The 21,451-nt window shown below is 35.3% G+C and overlaps 1 protein-coding gene across 1 annotated transcript in view; it reads left to right on the top strand.

Moving 5' to 3' along the window:
- LOC6038269 (thrombospondin type-1 domain-containing protein 4) overlaps positions 1–21,451 on the top strand; it is a 332,455-nt gene that overhangs the window by 94,943 nt on the left and 216,061 nt on the right. The window contains exon 4 of the mRNA XM_038252070.1: positions 1,609–2,582. Coding sequence (XP_038107998.1) covers positions 1,609–2,582 — 974 coding nt within the window. The remainder of the gene's footprint in view (positions 1–1,608; positions 2,583–21,451) is intronic.

A 21,451-nucleotide genomic window follows, 5' to 3' on the forward strand; every position in this document is an offset into this window, starting at 1 on the left:
ATAAAAACATAAAAACATAAAAACATAAAAACATAAAACATAAAACATAAAAACATAAAAACATAAAACATAAAAACATAAAACATAAAACATAAAACATAAAAACATAAAACATAAAAACATAAAAACATAAAAACATAAAAACAAAAACATAAAAACATAAAAACATAAAAACATAAAACATAAAAACATAAAAACATAAAACATAAAAACATAAAACATAAAAACATAAAAACATAAAAACATAAAAACATAAAAACATAAAAACATAAAAACATAAAAACATAAAAACATAAAAACATAAAACATAAAAACATAAAACATAAAAACATAAAAACATAAAAACATAAAAACAAAAAACATAAAACATAAAAACATAAAAACATAAAAACATAAAAACATAAAAACATAAAAACAAAAACATAAAACATAAAAACATAAAAACATAAAAACATAAAAACATAAAAACATAAAAACATAAAAACATAAAAACATAAAAACATAAAAACATAAAAACATAAAAACATAAAAACATAAAAACATAAAAACATAAAAACATAAAAACATAAAAACATAAAAACATAAAAACATAAAAAAATTAAAAACATAATAACATAAAAACATAAAAAACCTGCTTCAAAAAAATTAAATTCTTGTGAAAAAAAACTTTTGTGCGGTACTAAATTTTGAAAAATGCTGAAAATGAACGCAAGAAATTGCGTTTTAAATTGATTTCGATTGATTGCGCTTGAACTTCTATTAAAACTTTGAGGCTTTTGAATAATTAAAAAAAAGTTATGTTGCAAATAGAATATTTTTTATGGCCGTATAAATTTCTGAATAAATTAAAATTTCTGAAAAGATATTAGAAAATAAACTTGTTAAACTACAATTTTTAATAGATATTAGTCATTTATATTCTTATTTTGATTTTTGAATTTAAATTGCTCTAAACTTATAATAAAACAAGATACAAATAGTCAATAGTTTAAAAAATATTGATATAATATAGATTTTGACATTTTTGCTGGAAAATTGTCGCGTTTCGATCGATTAGAAGCGATTTTTCTTTTTTACGGGTGACGAAGAACTGCGCGAGGGTTTCATTCTGCGATGTCGCAGATAAATTCTTGGGCTGATTCTTGGAGCTCTTCCTGATCCATCGCAAAAAAACATCGCTGATTCTAGCGAAACTGATCCAACAAACAGAGAAGATTTTCATTAAACCAGGTTTTCAAACGGAATCAAACAAAAAAGACAGCTCCTGGATTGATACTACCGCATCGACTTCCATACATAATTATAAAAAAATACGATCTCGCCTTCAACTTTCTTAAGATTTCTTGACTTCAACTCCAGGTCCTCAAAAGCCACACATTTATTATTCCTGCAAAAAAAAAAAATTGATAACAATACTCTCATTGGGCGATCAATAAATTGGTTCCACTTTGACAGTTCCAAATTGAGGCCGTTTTGCGAACCACTATTCAGCACCCATGGAAGAACTCATAATACGAAATGGCTCCTTTTGACAAAATACGTTTACCTAGAGAACCGCTCAAATACAACAGTTGAACATATTATATTCTATTTTTTTTTTCTTTACAGATACACAAAGAATGGCTCGAAAAGCGTCGAGCCGCCAGCCGAGCCACCCAGAATAACACCATCCCCGGAAGCGACTTTCCCTCGTCGACCCAGCGCACGACCTACCTGCGAAAGTTAATCAAATTCAAGAACGAGCGTGAACCACTCTCCGAGAATGACATTTCCTTTGTGCCACATTTCGACAATAGAAATCAAAACAGCCAGGACAACGAGTACGGCCTGCGCCCGTTCGCTGACCCCGACGGCACCGGTTCCGACGTGACTCCCACGTCGTCGTCCACCAATGAGGTCCGGTATCAGTTGGCCGAGGGTGGTAATTTGTCCAATGGCGGAAATCGGGAACCACCGTCGTCGCCATTGTTGTTGCAGTCCCGATTGCTGGAACATCACCAACCAATCGTGGACGATGAGGATGACCAGGAGCAGCCGCAGCAGCAGCCCGGAGCTGACCCAGAAACGTCCAACGAGATACCGCCGGTGACAACGGGCGCACCTGGTCCGGGCCAGATTAACGTCGCTGTGGCCAAAATAAATGAGTCCAACCTGGGATCCGGTGGCCAGGAAGAGCCTCGCATAAATAATGATTTGCCGGTGGTGTCTCCCACCACAAACAGCAAAAGTGGCCATTATAAATCAGATAACTATGCCATTCCTACGCAAAGTGCTGGCAACACTGCCGTCGCAGACGTCAAACGGAAACCAGCTCCCCATCCGGCCGTAATTAATAACGAAACCACGGAAAACGACGACGACGACGACGGAGGATCCTCGCAAGACGCTTCCGGGGTGGCACCCCACACCTCATCCTCCTCTTCCTCGTCTTCGGAGGCGGTCAAAGTGGACCAGAACACTGCGGACAGTAACAGTAACGTGACCGTAAGAAATGGATTCGGCCCGTGGAGCAACTGGACGGCCTGCTCGCGATCCTGCGGCGGCGGTGTCAAGTCTCAACAGCGGAAGTGCTGGCGGCGGGAGTGAGTATCATTTTAGCGCCATTTGTCCGCATTATTGTCACAGGGACTGGCCAGCAGATGGTTGGGTTCTGTTTGTGATACTGGTGCCGATGGTATACAGCAGCAGAATTTGCGACAATGGCGAGTAAATTAGCGTAAAATGCGCCACTGCCTGAATTTTTAAGGATTTTTGGGTGTTTGGCCAGTTGTCCGTTGCATCTGCCTAATGGCATGGTGAGACAAAGTTTTTCGTTAAACTTGAGGAAAATTGTTTACCTTGCATCACAAAAGTAGAGTTCACAGATAATTTAAATCTTTTCGCATCTATTGCAGACTAGATTACGCCATGTTTTCATCATTCACAGGATTATGGATTAGAAGCAAAGGGAAGCCATGATGATAATAAACTTGCTCAAAAAGGTAGCAAAAATGCAGGCTCTTTTCTCAATCCAAGTTTATGCAACAACATGCAAAATGATGATTTTTTCAGCAAATGCCGTTCATTTATATTTCGAGGCTCCAACGAGTGCTGAAAAATTGAATTTTGCATCGTTACGTACATCATTTTTTGGAATTTGGAAAACACTTTTGAAAATGAATATGTCAGTAATACTTTTCGATACTTTTTAGCCAGGTCCGGTGGTGTAGTGGTTAGCGTGGTAGCCTCTCATCCCAGTTAGGCCTGGGTTCAATTCCAGACGGGTGACATTTTTCGAGACGAGATTTGCCTGACCACGCCTTCTATCGGATAGTAAAACGTCGGTCCATTTGCGTAAAAGAAGTTTTGGGTGACTCACCACACATAACCTTCGGACGCCTAGAAATGAGCAGAAAGTACACAGAAAAAAAAGTTGAATTTTGGAATGTTGAATATTTTGTAGGTTTAATATTACCTCTTTTTTTAGTAATATTACATAAAAAATGTGTAAAAATGTGACCTGAAAAATTGATGAAAATTCATCATTTTTTTAGACACAAAATCTGTCACCATTTCCTGATGAATATTACCATCATATTACCTACTTTTCTTTATCAAACATAACTGAATAGAAATGTAAAACTTTACGAAACAAGGGTTGTAAAGTTGAACTTTTAAGCACTTGTATAGAAATGTTATGCTTTTCAATATAGTTTTGATTTTAACGGTGAATTAATTAAAACACGGTCAATTGACTTAAAATTCCATTCAGGTGGTTTTCGGAATTTCAAACAAATGTTGAATGCAGTTCATTGTACTGAACGAACCGCGTTAAAATTGCATATTGTTGCATAAACAATTATTAAAGAATTTCATGTTCTCTAAAAAAATCTTCATTGTGTAAAGTTTCTGGAAGTTTGCTCATGCTTTAAAACATGATCAGGTCTTAAATTAGTTTCATGATAAAACAATCCAATTACCATATATTTATATTCTTCAAAATTTATAGAATCTTGTTTGAGAATTTTTATTTTTTTCTTCTATTCTGTAGAACATGAGCAGATCTTTTCATTGCTAAATGAGATTCCAGACTCGATTAACCGAAAGCCTAGGAAAATTTTCACTGAGCTCAACCGTGACCCCTAAAGTGAATAGGGTAATTCTCCGCCAACTCACACAGCAGTTGCCCCGACCCCTCTTCGATTTGCGTGAAACTTTGTCCTAAGGGGTAACTTTTGTTCCTGATCACGAATCCGAGGTCCGTTTTTTGATATCTCGTGACGGAGGGGCGGTACGACCCCTTCCATTTTTGTACATGCGAAAAAAGAGGTGTTTTTCAATAATTTGCAGCCTGAAACGGTGATGAGATAGAAATTTGGTGTCAAAGGGACTTTTATGTAAAATTAGACGCCCGATTTGATGGCGTTCTCAGAATTCCGAAGGAATGTATTTTTCATCGAAAAAAACACTAAAAGAGTTTTGAAAATTCTCCCATTTTCCGTTACTCGACTTTAAAATTTTTTGGAACATGTCATTTTATGGGAAATTTAATGTACTTTTCGAATCTACATTGACCCAGAAGGGTCATTTTTTCATTTAAAACAAAATTTTTAATTTTAAAATTTCGTGTTTTTTCTAACTTTGCAGGGTTATTTTTTAGAGTGTGACAATGTTGTACAAAGTTGCAGAACAGACAATTACAAAAATTTTGATATATCGACATAAGGGGTTTGCTTATAAACATCACGAGTTATCGCGATTCTACGAAAAAAGGTTTTGAAAAAGTTGGTCGTCATCGATCATGGCCGTTCATGGTCACACGCGAAAGACACGGACGACGAAACTAAGAGAAACGCAAAAAGTTACTTTTTCAAAAAAAAAAATTCGTAAGATCGCGATAACTCGTGATGTTTATAAGCAAACCCCTTATGTCGATATATCAAAATTTTTGCAATTGTCTGTTCTGCAACTTTGTACAACATTGTTACACTCTAAAAAATAACCCTGCAAAGTTAGAAAAAACACGAAATTTTAAAATTAAAAATTTTGTTGTAAATGAAAAAATGACCCTTCTGGGTCAATGTAGATTCGAAAAGAACATTTAATTTCCCATAAAATGACATGTTCCAAAATTTTTTACAGTCGAGTAACGGAATATGGGAGAATTTTTAAAACTCTTTTAGTGTTTTTTCGATGAAAAATACGTTTTTTTCGGAATTCTGAGTACGCCATCAAATCGGGCACTAATTTTACATAAAAGTCCCTTTGACACCAAATTTCTATCTCATCACCGTTTCAGACTGCAAATTATTGAAAAACACCTCTTTTTTCGCATGTTCAAAAATGGAAGGGAGGGGTCGTACCGCCCCTCCGTCACGAGATATCAACAAACGGACCTCGGATTCGTGATCAGGGACAAAAGTTACCCCAAAGGACAAAGTTTCACGCAAATTGAAGAGGGGTCGGGGCAACTTTTCCCGATTTCGTGTGAGTTGGTAGAGAATTACCCAATAAGAATATTTAAATCCATGATGGTGGCCAAAATGATGGTGATAAAATATTGAAAATGCCATTTTGTAATTCAATGGGCAATAAGGCGTAATCCATAAAGTATGTCACGCTTTAGGGGGGGAGGGGGGGTCTGAGAAAGTGTGACATTGCGTGTTATAAGTATAGGAAAAGCGTGACGAAGGGGGGGAGGGGGGGTAAATATTGGCTGATTTTAGCGTGACGTATTTTATGGATGAAGCCTAAACTATTTCAAATTTCCTAGAAAGGATAACAGAATTCAAATGTTATGTTGAAAATAAGAAAATAAAAAAATCGTTTTTTTTGTTCATGATTCGATTAACCTAAGTCTGAAGTCGGATAATCGAAACTTCTGATAATTGAGGCTTCGGATAACCGAGTCAGAAGAAAAAAAAATAACTGATTCTTTTGCCTTCCTCACTGAGGTAAGGCTATAATCCTGCTCTAAAAATGAACTTTGTATGAAAACGTCGTAGACCCACCTTCATGTATACATATCGACTCAGAATCGAAAACTGAACAAATGTCTGTGTGTATGTGTGTGTGTATGAGTGTGTATGTGTGTGTGTATGTATGTATGTGACCAACAAACTAGCTCATGTTTCTCGGCACTGGCTGAACCGATTTGACCCGAACTTGTTGCATTCGACTTGGTTTAGGGTCCCATAGATCGAGTTTTATTCAGATTGAAGTTTCGATAAGTAGTTCAAAAGTTATGTATAAAAATGTGTTTTCACATACATCCGGATCTAACTTAAATGTATGTAAACTATGTCCGGATCCACCATCCATCGTTGGTTAGGTTATTAAAAAATCTTTCCAACGAGCCCAAAATATTGAAGATCTGGCAACCCTGTCTCGATATATGCCCGCTTAAGTGATATTGATGCCCTTTTTGGAAGCTGGATCTCACTTAAATGTATGTAAACTATGTCCAGATCCACTATCCGGCCCATCGTTGGTTAGGTTATCAAAAGAACTTTCCAACGAGTCTAAAACATTTTGGAAAAAAATATTAAATTTGAACATATTTATATATTCTTTTGAATTCATAAACACTTGCGCCCATAATTTTTTTGTAATTTTTTCATTAGTTTCATCATGAAACTGCCGTATTTTTAAACAAAAAATTGATGGGGTTTCTTCCGTCTACCTTAGATCAACTTTTTGATATACGAAATTCCTTGAGATCAAAACCAAAAATACTTGTTACCCATTTTATTGAAGTGAACTACACTAAAGTTCAGTAAAAATAAAATGCAACTAAAACAACGCTCACTAATCAAGTTGAAATAAGATATACGACATTAATAAGTAGGAATCGGTTTTATGTTCGTGCTCTAAAATTAAAATACAAATCGATCGGATACATTTTCTTCATCCATACATATGTTTATTACCAATTTAAACATATTTAACCAGGATCAGCGGGACATAAAACCAAAATATCCACCATACATAGATCATAATCATTTAAAGTCTCTCTTACGGCCATAGTCATGCCGATTCATGAATCCCTTCCCAGCAGTAGCCTTTTTTCTGGTTAAGTGTCAACTTAATCAAGCCATTTTCTGCTCAACTGCACAAAATACCAGCCAGCCACCAAATTAAACGCTATCCTCCTTCCAGCAACCGCCGCGACTCCTGACAGGCGTTGTGGAGGCATTTCAGTTTTATGCTTCAACCACCCTCGTGAACTTCCACCCCCAACAAGTTTGCGCGGCAACCCTCTAATTACTACATTGTAACCTCAAACCTCACTGCAGCATTCCGAAAAACCGCACACACACACACAGCTGCAGACTGTGCGGGATGCTGCCTGCCACAGTAATTAAAAGCATGAAAACATAAAAATCTACTCACGCTCGAGATGACTTTTTTCTGTGCGAACATAAAATTTTAATTGTACTTTATGTGTGACGTTGAAGCTTGGAGCGCTGCTGCCACTACTACTCGCGGCCAACTGCAAACTGGGCTGATGTTCTGGAGGGGGTTTTTTTCTGGGGTTTTCTATCTTTTTTCCCCAATTGGTTTGAAAATTGGACTTAGAACTATGAAAAAATATAAAAAACTTTTTTTACAAATACACTCAGTAACGACACGACACGAAACTATTAGTTCGACCTTACTTGATGATATGGGTTATTTTTAAAAAGGACGCATGAGCGGCTAATCCCTCTAAAAAAATGTACTAGTAGAACACAAATTCATTCAAATTTCATTGATTTTTTGTTTAGAGCATTTGAAAGATTTTCAGTTGATTAATCTTTAGATATTGAACATAAAAAAAAATGTTTTTTTTTAAATAAACTTTTCAAAAGAACGTAACCTTCGGTAAAAGTAAGCAAGTTGACGTTCTATTGAAAAAATAACTTAGAATAGTTCGAATACTGATCCTCAAAGGAAGCAAAAAATAATTAAATTTTGTGCTAAAAGCTCAAAATTAAGTGATGACGATTGATTTCAGGTAATGTTTTGTCAGAAAACATGAAATTTGCTATACTGAGTGTAACACGCGCACTCTGAGCAAGTTCAACTTTCGACTCGATTGCGAATCCCTGCGCAGAGGGGCAATTTTGGCAGCGTGTCCCTTTGCTCCGAAGTAAAGTCTCCAACGAATGATGACCCGCTGGCACTAAATTGGTTAAAAACTGGCGCTGGGTCGTCCTCGTGGGAAGAGCCCAGAATAGTACCTAACCCTTTCGTACGCGATAAAAGTATGAACTTTCCCGGAGGACTGTGGGAGCTAGCAAATCGAGATAAAAAAAGGGAACGCGACTTTTGATTCAACTTTTTTGTTCAGAACTAAAACAAATTGTGAACATTGTGATCAACCGAAAAGCTACATAAATTCAATCGTAGAATCAATGTTTAATGAAATTATAATAATTGAATAATAGCTTTGAAATGCGCATTCGGGAAGAGTTTCATTCACATTAGGCAAAAATCTAAAATTATAACCACTTTCATTTCCACTTCCCACTGCAGAGTACTGCAAAAAAAAAAAAAAAAAGAGAACGTTCCCACTTCCTGCTCGATTGTTTTTTGTTCCCTGTCACGGTGCGCAGTTCGATAAAATACATAAAGTTTTTAATTAGAGCTTTCGGCGGCCTGCTCTCATGAAATGTGGCGGCTTGGTTGTTGGGGGGAGTGTGGTGCTTTTCACGGAGTTTTTCTTGAGAGGCTTACGATGTGGCGCATTAGGGACGTTGGAGTAATATGGGATTTTCTGTGTGTTGGATAGAATCAAAACTCGATCTTACTTGTAATTGGAGCGACATTTTTCTTTAACAAATCGAAGATTTATTAAAGTTATGATTGCTTCAATATTTAAATATACATTTTCATCTATTAACAAAACAAATTTGAAGACATTTGGTTGTATCATTGCCGAGGCAATAATACAACCAAACGTCTTAAAAAAACGAAGCCCAATTTTAAAATTTTACAATTTTAAAAATTACTAAAATAAAGAGGTGGGCAAAAAATGAGCGAGCCGCTCAAAGAGCCGGTTCACTGAAAAGAGCGAACGAACCGTGGCTCAGAAAAAAAGAACCGCGGTTCTTTTTAAACTTCGGTCTTTTGAAAGAACCATTTCAAGATGGCGTGATTTATGTTATAATTATAATTTATTGAATTTCCAAAAAATAGTATTAAATTTGGTTTTTAAGAATTGAAAATGCAATTTCAAATATTTCAATGCTAATAAAAATTTATCTCAAAGAGTAAATGATTGTTTGAACAAAATGAACAAAAAAATCATTGTACAACTGATTGTACACTAAAGTTTTACCAGAATACGAATTTGAGCATTTCAAATTGCATAATTTGTAAAATATTACCAAAAATCCAAATGAATAGTTTAGAGATTTTTGAAAAAATTAAACCCTTTTGTCCGATTAAGCTTTATCGATTAAATCAGAATGTAGAAAAGTGTTCACAGAATATTTTCTTCAAATAAAACATCAGCATTAGTTCAATTTTTGCACAAATAAACGCAATTAAAAACAATTTTCCGGCATCCTAGATTTAAGTTTGGATGCCATTCAATTACCCGAATGTTTCGGTTCGAGTAGAAATCTTGACAAAGAGACCACCAAGACCTATGGTTTCCAAGGGCTCCTTCTCGTTTTCAGTATAAATTTGTTTTAACAAATAATTAATAAAAGTTCAATGTTAAAAAACCTTTAAAATCACACGATTCATAAAAAACCTTTCTAAACTTTGAAAAAGAGCGAAAGAGCCGTTCAAAAGAGCGGTTTTTTTTTTAATGAGCGAACGAAAATGAGCGGCTCCAAAAAAAGAGCAGTTTTGCCCACCTCTAAATACAACATTTGAAAATCGGCAAAATTTTAAAATTAGGCTTCGTCTTGCACACGGGATATGAGCAACTCTCTACGAAATCGGCCGATTTCGACCATTTTTATTTTTTGTATTTTTTTATTTGACTAAAACTTTGTGGGGGCCTTCCCTATGACCAAATAAGCTATTTTGCGTCATTGGTTCACCCATACCAGTCTCCATACAATGTTGGCTGCTGTCCATACAAAAATGGCACTTAAATATTTAAACAGCTGTAACTATTGAGTGAATTTTCTGATCAATTTGGTGTCTTGGGCAAAGTTGTAGGTATTGTTGAGTACTTTTGAGAAAAAAATAGGTACACGGAAAAAAAATTGCAGATTTTTTTATCAACTTTTTTTTACTCAAACTCAATTTCCCAAAATACGTATTTTTTGATTTTCGAGATTTTTTGATATGTTTTAGGGGACAAAAATCCGCAACTTTTGAGCCATAGAGAAACATGGTCAAAAAATATGCCGCCGAGTTTTTTTTTAGAAAAAAAACAGTGATTTTTGGAAAAAATCAAAGTTTTATGCAAAAACAAGTTTGACATTATTTTTTGATGCAAAATTGAATTTGCAATCGAAAAGTACTTTACAGATTTTTTGATATAGGGCTCCGTTTTCAAGATATAGCCACCGAAAATTTGCTATAAAATTGTCCAAGAGACATTGAAGATTGGACCTCGGGTTGCTGAGATAGAGCCGCTTTAAGAAAAAGAAACACGAAAATTTAAGTTTTCTTAATCTCACCAAAATAACCCACCATTTTCTAATGACGATATCTCAGCAACTAATCCGATTATCAATGTTAATACATGAAACATCCGTGAAATTTTCCGATCTTTTCTAAAAAAATACTTTGAAAATTTTGAAATCAAAACTAACATTTTAAAAGGGCGAAACATTGAATATTATGCCTATGTCTTGTGAGGAATTGAAAATCATCTTACAAGTGGATTGAACAAATTTTCTTTTATGAAATTTTGTGTTTTCATATTAAATACATGTATGTAACCCTTTTCGAAAGTTTGCTTCAATTTTAGACTATTACAATGAATCAGGCCCTTTTAATTATTAATGTTCGAACACAATGGTGTATGTATTTTTATAAGCTTTCTTTTAAACATTCGTAGTTATTTTTTTAATTTATTATTTTTTTCAATTACTTTTTCCCCCAGAAAAGTTATACTTTCCGTTTATTCGTGTTCAAATTGTTAAAGAACTTTGAACGATATTCGAAACGGTAAGTGCTCGAATAAAAAGAAATTATGCAAAATAAAAAAATATTACATTTCGAAATGGAATTAAATATCAAATTGTTTTGTTCTCAGTATTACATACTTTTTTTTAAGTTTGCAATTTGATTTAAATGAATTTTAATGTATTTAAAAAAAAATCTGATCGATTTGGAGTGTGGTACTTTTAGAACAAATAGTCCACATTATCAGCACGGATCAAAATTTGGGAAGATGTAGGTTAGAAAAATTCAAATTTGGTATGAAACTGGTTCAGGTTCAGCACATCACCTTTCAAATGCGACCAAGAGAGCTTGAATCCATAACATGGGCTCTGAAAAACACCTTACCACAAAATTGAGCACTTTTTTACCACACACGGACGTCATTGTCAATCGATCAGGCGTCGAAAATCGATCGTGTATGATTTTATGCATTTTTTTCCAAAGAATATTTCTCGAGAAATGATTGGATTACGAAGCTCGATCTCAAACTTCTTTAGTAAAAAAGGCAAAAAAAGATAAAATTTTAGAATCCGTTTTGTCGTAGCCAGTCTTCGCTGCAACAGATTTCAGTTTAATTAGTTTATTCAAAAGGATTTTCCAAACTGTTTTTTTTTTTCTTTAAAAGCAGAACCTTGTTTTATTCCAAATTCTCATTTGTTGTTAGCAAGGATGCCAGATGCACTGATTTGTCTGTGCTTTACAGAAATTTGAGCCTGTGCCAGACATTTTTTGAGGTGCACGGACTTTTGAAATACTTCGTCTAATTAATATTTTAATTTAATGAAAAATATGCCTAAAACGCAATTTCGGATGGATGTTCATGACTGTTAATTGATATATTTAAATTTTAGACAATTGCCGGACATTTACAGACTTTTTCACACATATTTTAAAAACCCATGTGGTGGTTAGCAAAAGTCACTGTGATCAAGAAAAACTCCGCAGCACTCTAGCAAGGTGCAAATTGCGCAAAGTTTACAGTTCTCAGACCTGGTAATCAGCAGTGTGATGAAAAAATCATGGCCATGCACGATTGACACAAAACTCTAGAAATTGCTGAAAGCTTCACAACTTTGAAAACTTCTCTACCCTGTTTTTTTTTTGTTTTGAAAAAATAATTTCAACCAACCGAAGCCGTTCTGGTGGTTTATTCAATTTGGATTTGTTTGATTTATTGTGAGATTAATTAAAATGAAATAAAACTTTGTATGCTGTTTTGATCAGTATTCATTTTACACCACCTCATCAATAATAATGATTTTTTACCCTCTCAACTTTTCCAAAAGGGTCACGATGGAGCTACAAGCACTGGAAAAAAAGAGTACAGACACAAAAGCTCTCGAAAAAACTTGCTCGATTCCGCCGATTTCTACGCGCATTGCCCGTGCCTGTGAATGCGAAATTAATTAATTTGCGACTGCTTTTATGTTTGACTTTTCGCCCCTTCAATTTAATCAATACCGCTGCTCGACGTCGGGATGGCCTTTTCTATTTTATGAATTTGGATTTCAGTGAAAATTTCTCCATGAGTTTTGATTTGTTCGATTGAACTCGATATCATATTTGGAATGATGCTTTCATGTTAGACCTGGTGTGTATTCTAGCCAATTCATCAATTTGCTATTGAATACGCGTTTAATCAAGATCTCCGGTGCAAAAACACATGCACATTGCGTTATTCCCGATACCTTTTGACCTGACCCGGTCGGTCCGGGTGCCTGCTTCTATCTGCTCGACTAATCAGATGCATTCAATATTCATCAAACACTTAACCGGAACGATCTGGAAACAATGTGATCCCTCACTTCGAACCCTTGTCTCTCCTTCCATCAGCGAAAAAAGAAACTGAACACTTCGCCGGTAAACAGGGTTGCCATTTTTAAAGAGCTGGAGAAAATAAATTTAGAATTACATTTCGAAATTCCAAGTTCGTATAACCACAGAATTCCAATTTGGATGTTTTGATAATTTAAGTACTGAATGAGGACTCATATTTTCCAACACTTCTAAAACAATCTGGCATCCAGGTATCTCTCCGTCGGTAAGGAACAACCGCGGCGGTTCAATCCAATTATGATTCCATTCTTGGCACGCTTTTTTTTCTGCGAAGGAGTCGACCAAAACGGACGAAACGCGAAATAAAATGAGGCATCAGAGAGTTATGATTAAGTTGATTGAATTATTACGATATTGTTTCGGGATGCCCCCTCACCCCGTTTCCCCCCTTGAAAGTGATGAGGGGTTCTTTTCCATATTGACTTAGTAAACTCTGCTCTGCTCTTAATCCGAAGAGCGGGGTATCTTTTAGGACGCTTCGAACTTTTGTTGAATGGTCCTCCGGAGCGACTATTTTGGGATTCGGTGGGTCGGGGGTGGGAGAAAGCAGCAAACTTGGTCTAAGCAATAATCGTACCCGTTATTGATATACCTACAAACACACTCTTTTGCTGGTTTGGATGTTGGAAAGGGCCTCTCTCTGAACTGGTTAGATGTTAATGTGGATGTGATTATAATCGCATCCAAAGGAAGTTAATTTGATTGTTTGTTTTCGTTATTAAGACAAATGAGGCAAGTCTAAATAAGAGGTTATTATTTAATAATAAAGAATACTTATCAAATTCCTTTCAAGTAGAGTTGGATCGGTTTGAAGTTAAAATTTGTTTAACAGACTAGCGTTAGTTAGTTCAAATTTTGAGTGGTGACTGGGTTGGAACGGGATTGTTTCAGATTCTGTTTTGGGAAACTTAGCATCTGGCATTTTAGCATTTTTGATTTTTTTTTGCGAATAATTTGCTGCCTAAAATGGTGATGATTTGGAAATTTGGTGTCAAAGGGATTTTAGGTAATATTGGTCACCTGAATTTAAGAAAAATACTATGATTTCACGTTTGACAGGTTTTTTGTGTCTTCTTCTGAGCTTCGGTAATAGTTTTCAAATTGTTTTTGAAGTAAGAATCATATTTGATGAGTTTACAATCGATTGGATTTAAAAAGAATGGGATTTTGCCACCTAATAATAAGAGAATTTTTAAAATATTTTCAATGACCTTATGATTTAAAACAAAAGTTTTTGTAAAGTCTCGCAAACAAAAAAATCCAAGAATTATTTTTTGATGTAAAATTTAATTCCTAATCGAAAAATACTACAGTCGACTCTCTAGTTGTCAATATCCAAGGGACCGTCGAAGAAGAGAAGCATCAGTTTACAGAACGATGCTAAATGAAGACTCGATCGAAATTCGTTTTTTCTTGCTAACCAGCTATGGGAGCGAATCATGGCAACGTCCAGCAAACAAAAACAAAGAAATGTCAAACACCCTTCAAAACTTCGTTTCTCAAAGAAAAATGTCTATGCAAGCCATGAGAAAGTGAAATTATTGACAACCAGAATAGATGTTTAAAGCAAATAGAATCCAAGGGACCGTCGAGGAAGAGATCCTTCAAGCAAGAGAAAATATCGAGGAATAAAGACAATCGAAGTATGCAGTTTGAAGGGACTGAAGAATTCATCGGTACATGGAGTCATATTGATATCGAGAAGATCGACAGCCAGAGAGCCGACTGTACTAAATTTTTGATAAAATGCCCAGTTTTAGCGTTATAACCATTTAAAGATTTAATTATTCTATAATTGAGTTTTTTTAATACATTTTATATCGATTCTTGTCCATCTTTGAAAAAAATATATTCAAAAAGCTGAGGAAAATCTCTACAATTTGTTTTTTTGGTTACTGTTCATCCCTTTGGTTGCTGAGGTATGACCAAAATTGAGTTTTTCTGAGTTCTACCAAATTAACATTCAATGGAATTCAATCAAAAGTTATGTGCAATTTTTTCAACTCCTTTTATTTTTTTTTCTTCAGATTTTCATAATCCAGACTTACTTTTCGAAATGCTTAAATCACATTATTTGGCTTTATTCTAGATTGCTAGAGAATCGCTTATTTTTTAAATAGTAAGACTCAGAATATGGAAAAAAAATCTGAACCTCGCTCTAAAAACCAAATACTTTTCCTGGAGTACTTTTCTGTGTTTGGATTTGGCCCCAGTTTTGATAACATTGGTTGATTCACTTAACTTCAAACATAAAGTATGCATGGATGTTTTAGGAAACATGATCGTAAGATTTAATAATTTCTCAAAAAATCTATACAATTTTTCAATCACTTTCTGCTAATGACTACATAATTTCCAAAGTTTAATGAATGGCTTTGATAATCCAATCAGCATCTCAATTTATTTGGCATTGTCAACAAGGTGTTTCTAATGATGCTGATGGTGTAATCAAGTTTTCATTATCTTGTTAGCGAAAGTTTAACAACTTTTGCCCTCCCTTCAAAATAACATCCTTAAGCCATATTTAAACTCTTTTCCGATTTAGATCCATAATATCAAAAACCGAGTACCTGGTAGCAAACAATTCCATTAGCATCAAGTGTAATAATACCACACAACATTCGAAAGGGTGTAAAGCACACGAGAAAGCATCTTATCTTCCCCACCGACCGCCTAAGCTCCACATCGCCTCCCCCCTCAAAGCTTAATTATGTTGTTTTTCTCCCGCTTATGCTGGCTGGGCGCTTTCATTGTTGTCTTGTAGCTGTGGCTGTTGCGCTCTTATCCGCCACAATCTGCGGGATGCAGGAAAATTCATTCTCAGCAGCAGCATCCGAGAACGTGTTCTTCTTTAAATTTCTTCTTAAAAGTTGGTAGCGTGAACCAAAAAAAAAAAAAAATAACATGACGACAGCGACGACGATGGTTGGAAGCAGCTTGCACCATAAATCGGATTAAATCAAAGCAGCAGCAACTATACTCTGCCACTTCTTCTGCATCTTTAAACATTATCGCATCACAATTTTTTTCGAGACGAGGAGATAGTGACACGCGAGAAGTGCTTGAGGGATAAAATTCAGTTCTGGCAAATCAGAGAAGTGTGACATAGAAGAAGTGTCGTTTTTATTTGATAATCCCTTTTGTTTGGGTTATTCAAGGCGAATTAATTATATTTAAAGGATCACTTCAGAATGTGATCAAATTGATAGATTTAAAATGTAATTCAGTAATGGTCTTACACAATTGTAACAAAATTGGTTTCCATCCCTTTTTTTCAACATAAATTGATGTTGCAAGGTACCCAGTCAATTCAATTCGAATTCTGAAACGGAATCTAACTAGAATCGTATACGAATTCCGTTTCAAACGCAACCGTGTTCAAACCGGATTTTGAAGATTCGCTGAGATTTCCTAGGTCATCCGGAACTTCCTGGAGTTGAGACCTGTGGGTCTACCGCCGCAACAAGTAAGAGGTCGATAGATTTCGACTCCGGGACATATGCAAATAGCTTCAGTGGGTATGGTAGTCTACTTTGTTGACATGTTGGGATATCCTAGGCCATCCGGATCTTCCTGGAGTTGAGACCTGTGGGTCTACCACCATATCAAGTAAGAGGTCGATAGATTACGACTCCAGTACATATGCGATTAGCTTCAGTGGGTATGGTAGACTGCTTTGTTGATATGCTGGGATATCCTAGGTCATCCTAGAACTCCCTGAGGTTGAGGCCTGTGGGTCTACCACCATAACAAGCTATTTTTAGAAATGAATTTTAAACAAAAATTCTATTCTAAGAATAGCTTTACTTCTTGTGTGAAGTGTTTTTCTATTTTTAAGTTTGAGAAGTTCTCTTGATTACCAATTATTGATTATTTTCTATTGTTTTACTGTGGCTAAACTGTGGAATTTTGTCCCAAGTTAATAAAAAAATAATATTTTTTTTTATAAATGACCATAAACTTAAAACTCATAGACCGATGAATTTGACTCCAATTGGGTCCTAAAATGAGGCTTAGATTGCTGATATGATTGTTTAGAGCGATAAAGCTTATTTTTGCCTTTCTTACTAAAGAAAGGTATAGGTTTTACTTTAAGCCAGGACGTCATTTTCATCTTCGTAAATATGTCGATTCAGCATGAATTTTCTTCGGAAAAATCGTCAAAAAATCACACTGCATCGATTTTAGACGCTCTATCGATTCACCTTGACAGAACTCGCCTATCTCCAACCCTCGAATTTTGAGAAAATAAATTCCGTGGAGTTCGAGTGATGTCCGTGTGTGGTAAATTTTTTGCCAAATTTTGTGTCGCGTAATCCTCGGCTCCCCTATTTTAGATTTTGATTGTTTCAAGTGCATTTGAAAGCTGGTGTGCTGAACAAGGGTCATTTTGAGACCGAATTTCGAAATATCCATCTGTTTTTGGATGCGGCCAGACTTTTCAACAAAATACACAGTTTTCAAATGAAAATATGGTCAAAATTTTTCATTTTCATTTCTTTTATTTATCTCAAAAATTGCATTTTTCGAGCTCTACAACCTCCCAAATTTTCATCCAGATCCATAATCTGGTTCTGGAGTTAGAGCCGTTTGATTAACCTACCAAAAGAAAAAAAATCCCTAAAAAAAGGTAAAAGCCCACCTGGTGACCTTTGCCAACACTTTTCATTTCCGATTTTATCCGAAATTTCTTTCTACACTCATAGTACAGACCATGAGTGAGCATCTGAAACAAATTTGACGTCTATCGGCAATCCGGATCAATTTTTAGAGCGATTTACTTTTTGCCTTTCTTACTAAAGAAAGGTATAGGTTTTACTTTAAGCCAGGACGTCATTTTCATCTTCGTAAATATGTCGATTCAGCATGAATTTTCTTCGGAAAAATCGTCAAAAAATCACACTGCATCGATTTTAGACGCATCGTCGCCAAGTCGACAAGTTGTCAAGTTGAGCTTCTAATGCTGGCGCGTACTGCTGGCGCGTCTAGTTATTGGGATCCAATATACTCTAATATGTGTTGGGTGCCCTATCGATTTTCATTTGCTACTATAGATATCGTATATTTTTCGGCTCTTTAGTATTATCATTATATGCATAACTGTCCAGTATTTGTTTTGAAACCTGCGACATGAGACCATTATGCGATTTAAATTCTGTCATTTATTTTTGTTGTGTGGTGGTCTAGAGGTTTGTGTCCTAACTAATATTTTATCTAGATCAGAGGCAAAAGATTTAAATCTTGAGAAACATTGAGGTGAATTTGAAAGAGCTTTTAGAGAGTGGGGATCTTTTTAGAAAGTGGGGATTTTCTTCGAAAGTTCTTGGCTTGCTTCTTGATGTTGGGTGATAAAGGAAAGCTTTGATCGCAAGCGAGCGAGGGAGAGAACTTATATTCCTTTCCTCTCCACACTCGCGCTCACCGCACACGGCGCCTTGTTCTAAAGAGGCGATGGTGTAGAGGTATAAATTCAAACGTTGTGTTGTTGTTTTTTTTTTCGTTGCCAACTGGTGCTTCTTCTCGCTCGCGGGCAAAAAATCGCTGGCAACAGTGTCTGCGGCACATTCTGAAATGCCGCGCGGCGTGTACCTTTGAAAAAAACAGACAATACCAACACACAAAAGGGCTCGTACCGAAGCTAAAAAACCAAAACCGCGGTGTGCGTTGTCACTGGCGCATGGGAAGCTTGCTATGATCACGTTTGCCATAAACGCTTGTTTGATTACAAACTCACAAACATATTGTACGATTGAAAATATTCTTTTGGTGAAAATTGCGTTTTTTATTTCCTTTGGAAATCATATCATTTATAATACATTGCTTTCATCATAAGACTTTATTTTGTGCTGACGTTATAAATAAACAAAGTCGATGTTATGAATTGAAAAAAGATCTACCATTGTTATATTCTTTAGTAAGAAAGGCTCTATCTCACCCCAGGTGGGATTAAATCGGGTTTTCTGAGTACAACGACTCTTTGTACGACCACAAAGAGTTTAAAATGGATTTTTAAATCAATTTTAAAAAATTAACCTCGCGGTCCTTTTTGACAGAAAAGTTCCTAATTGACAGCTCGTCCCAAGGGGACCATAGTTGATCCATCGAAAAAATGTTGTCCTGTCAATTTTTTTTTGCATTAAAATAAAAAAAAGTGATCAGAAATGGTTTTTGATCGTGTTTTTTACCGTTGTAGATAAAAATTGCCATAGGGCTTTAGTACCCAATTTTGGGAAATCGACATATTTTTGCATAAAGAATCATCCACTATTTAAGTATAATTATTTAATCTTCAATCTATTCTGTTTAAAAAACTTTCATATTAGACATTTAATTTAATATTATGTTGGAATGTAAAACCTACTTATTTATCCAACAAATTTTATCACATTTTTCGACTTTCTTCCTCTGGAAATAACTCAAAATAAAAAAACGAAAGTTTCTACATGTACAACTTTATTATAGATAGATTTCAAATAAATGGGAACCATCAAAATTAATCATGAAACGCTATCTGAAAGGACTGAAGAACTCATCTAAATCAGAGGGTTATTTCAGGAATCGACTGTATCAATAATATTGCATCATCTCTCGTTAGTTTCTTCAGTCTCTTCAAAATGCATACTTCGATGCTCTTCTTGTCTAGATATTTTTCATAGCTCGATAATAATTTATTTGCTCCAAAAATACTCTCCGATTGATAATATGTTCTCTTTCTAATGGGTTGCATTGTATTAGTTTGTTGCCATGATTTTCTCCCATGTGTTTCTCTTCCTTGATGGTCCCTTGGATATTGACAACCAGAGAGTTGGCTGTACTGTGAAATGTTGCACGGTTCTCAAAATGCCGTTATGTATAATGAAAAAAAAAATGCAATCCGAGATTTTGGTGTTTATCGATTCCGCACCTCTGAACAAAAAATGAAAACATTCGCTTATGTAGTTTTCGAGATACAGCCCTTTTAAGATGTTACATCCGATTTTCAATAAGAAACCCAAAACAATCTATAAAATTTCAGCATTTTAAAGAGTATGCATTTCGAGATAATGATGGATTTTGCATCATTCAGAAGGTTTGCTGATGTAGTTTTAAAATATTATTTCCGACTTTTTCTAAGAAAATCTATATAATCGGCGTGAAAAATTCGGAAATATTATCTTAATACGGCTGTATCTCAAAAGCTTCATCGGCAAACCATCTGCAAATTGGCCCTGAAATACTTAACAATCATAAGAAGCAATATTCATCATTATCTCATATTGCATACTGTTTAAAGTGTCGGAATTGTATTGATTTTATAGATTTTTTTTTAGCAAACCTTCTGAAACTTGGCCCAGAGATACTTGACAGCCATAAGAAGGAAAATTCATTATTATCTCGAAATATCGTGTTCTTTGCTTTGAAAAGTATAATTTTAACGTTTATCAGTGAAATTAAAAAAGTACAAAAGATAAATGAAAAGTCCTTAAAAAAAAATCAGAAAAAAGCACAATGAAGAATTTACAGTCGATTCTCTGGATGTTGATCTTCTCGATATTCATATTGCTCCACTTGCCAATTAGTTTTTCAGTCCCAGTAAGCATTTATTTGCAGTAGCAGTAAGCTTTGATTTAATTGATTTCAAAACATAACTCTCTTTCAATAAATTGGGTTTAAATCTAATAATGTTGATTGATTGATGTTGAGTAATTGTTTTCGATTTGTGTTTCTCTTCAATCAATACAATCGAATGATTTGTATATTTTACTTGACGACTGAGCTTAAAAAAATAATTTTAAAAAATACATTTGCCAACATTTCTAACCATCTACCATGATTCACTGTTTATTCAAATTGCGTAATCTTTACTCAACCAGAGCTGTGTCAAACAAGTGCTAAACTTTCCGGATTAGCCCAGTTTCGGTGGTGGTGCCAGGAGCCGGGTGTCGTTCCGGACCGGAGAATTAAATTTATAATTGCAAGTTTATTTACGATTCAACGCCACTGTTTACGCGCGAGACAGCAGCTTCAGCTCGGAAACGATTGTGATGCAAAGTTTTGCTTCGTTAGTTTGTTTCGTTGTTGTTCAAGCAGAGTTCTGATGCTGGTTGGATGTTTTTAACTGGTTAAGAGGACCAGCTAAGGCTTTGAGTGGTTGATGAACAGAAGAGTTGGAGAGGTTTAAAATTAAGAAGGAAATAGTTATTGTGATAAACTTCTCTTAAAGTTGTGATTTGCGCTTCAACAAAACATAAAAAATCATCATTCTTCAAAAGTCTTTTGTTCAAATCTGGTCCATCTTTAGTTCAATCAATGCTCAAAATAGTAAAAAAAACCAGAGCTTCTCCCCAAATGAAATAAACATTCATTGCTTTCATTACGGTCCCCGGACATTAAAACACAATTCATTGTTGCATCATAGATGAAACGGTCGGCCGTGGTCGTCATCGTCGTCTTCTTCCGGGCAAGTTTGCCACATCCTGGCAGAGAGCCTAAGGACATGACACTTCATTCTACTTCCGCCACTAATTTCCACCCTTTCACA

Source organism: Culex quinquefasciatus, chromosome 2, assembly GCF_015732765.1.
Source record: "Culex quinquefasciatus strain JHB chromosome 2, VPISU_Cqui_1.0_pri_paternal, whole genome shotgun sequence".
Classification (NCBI taxonomy): domain Eukaryota; kingdom Metazoa; phylum Arthropoda; class Insecta; order Diptera; family Culicidae; genus Culex; species Culex quinquefasciatus.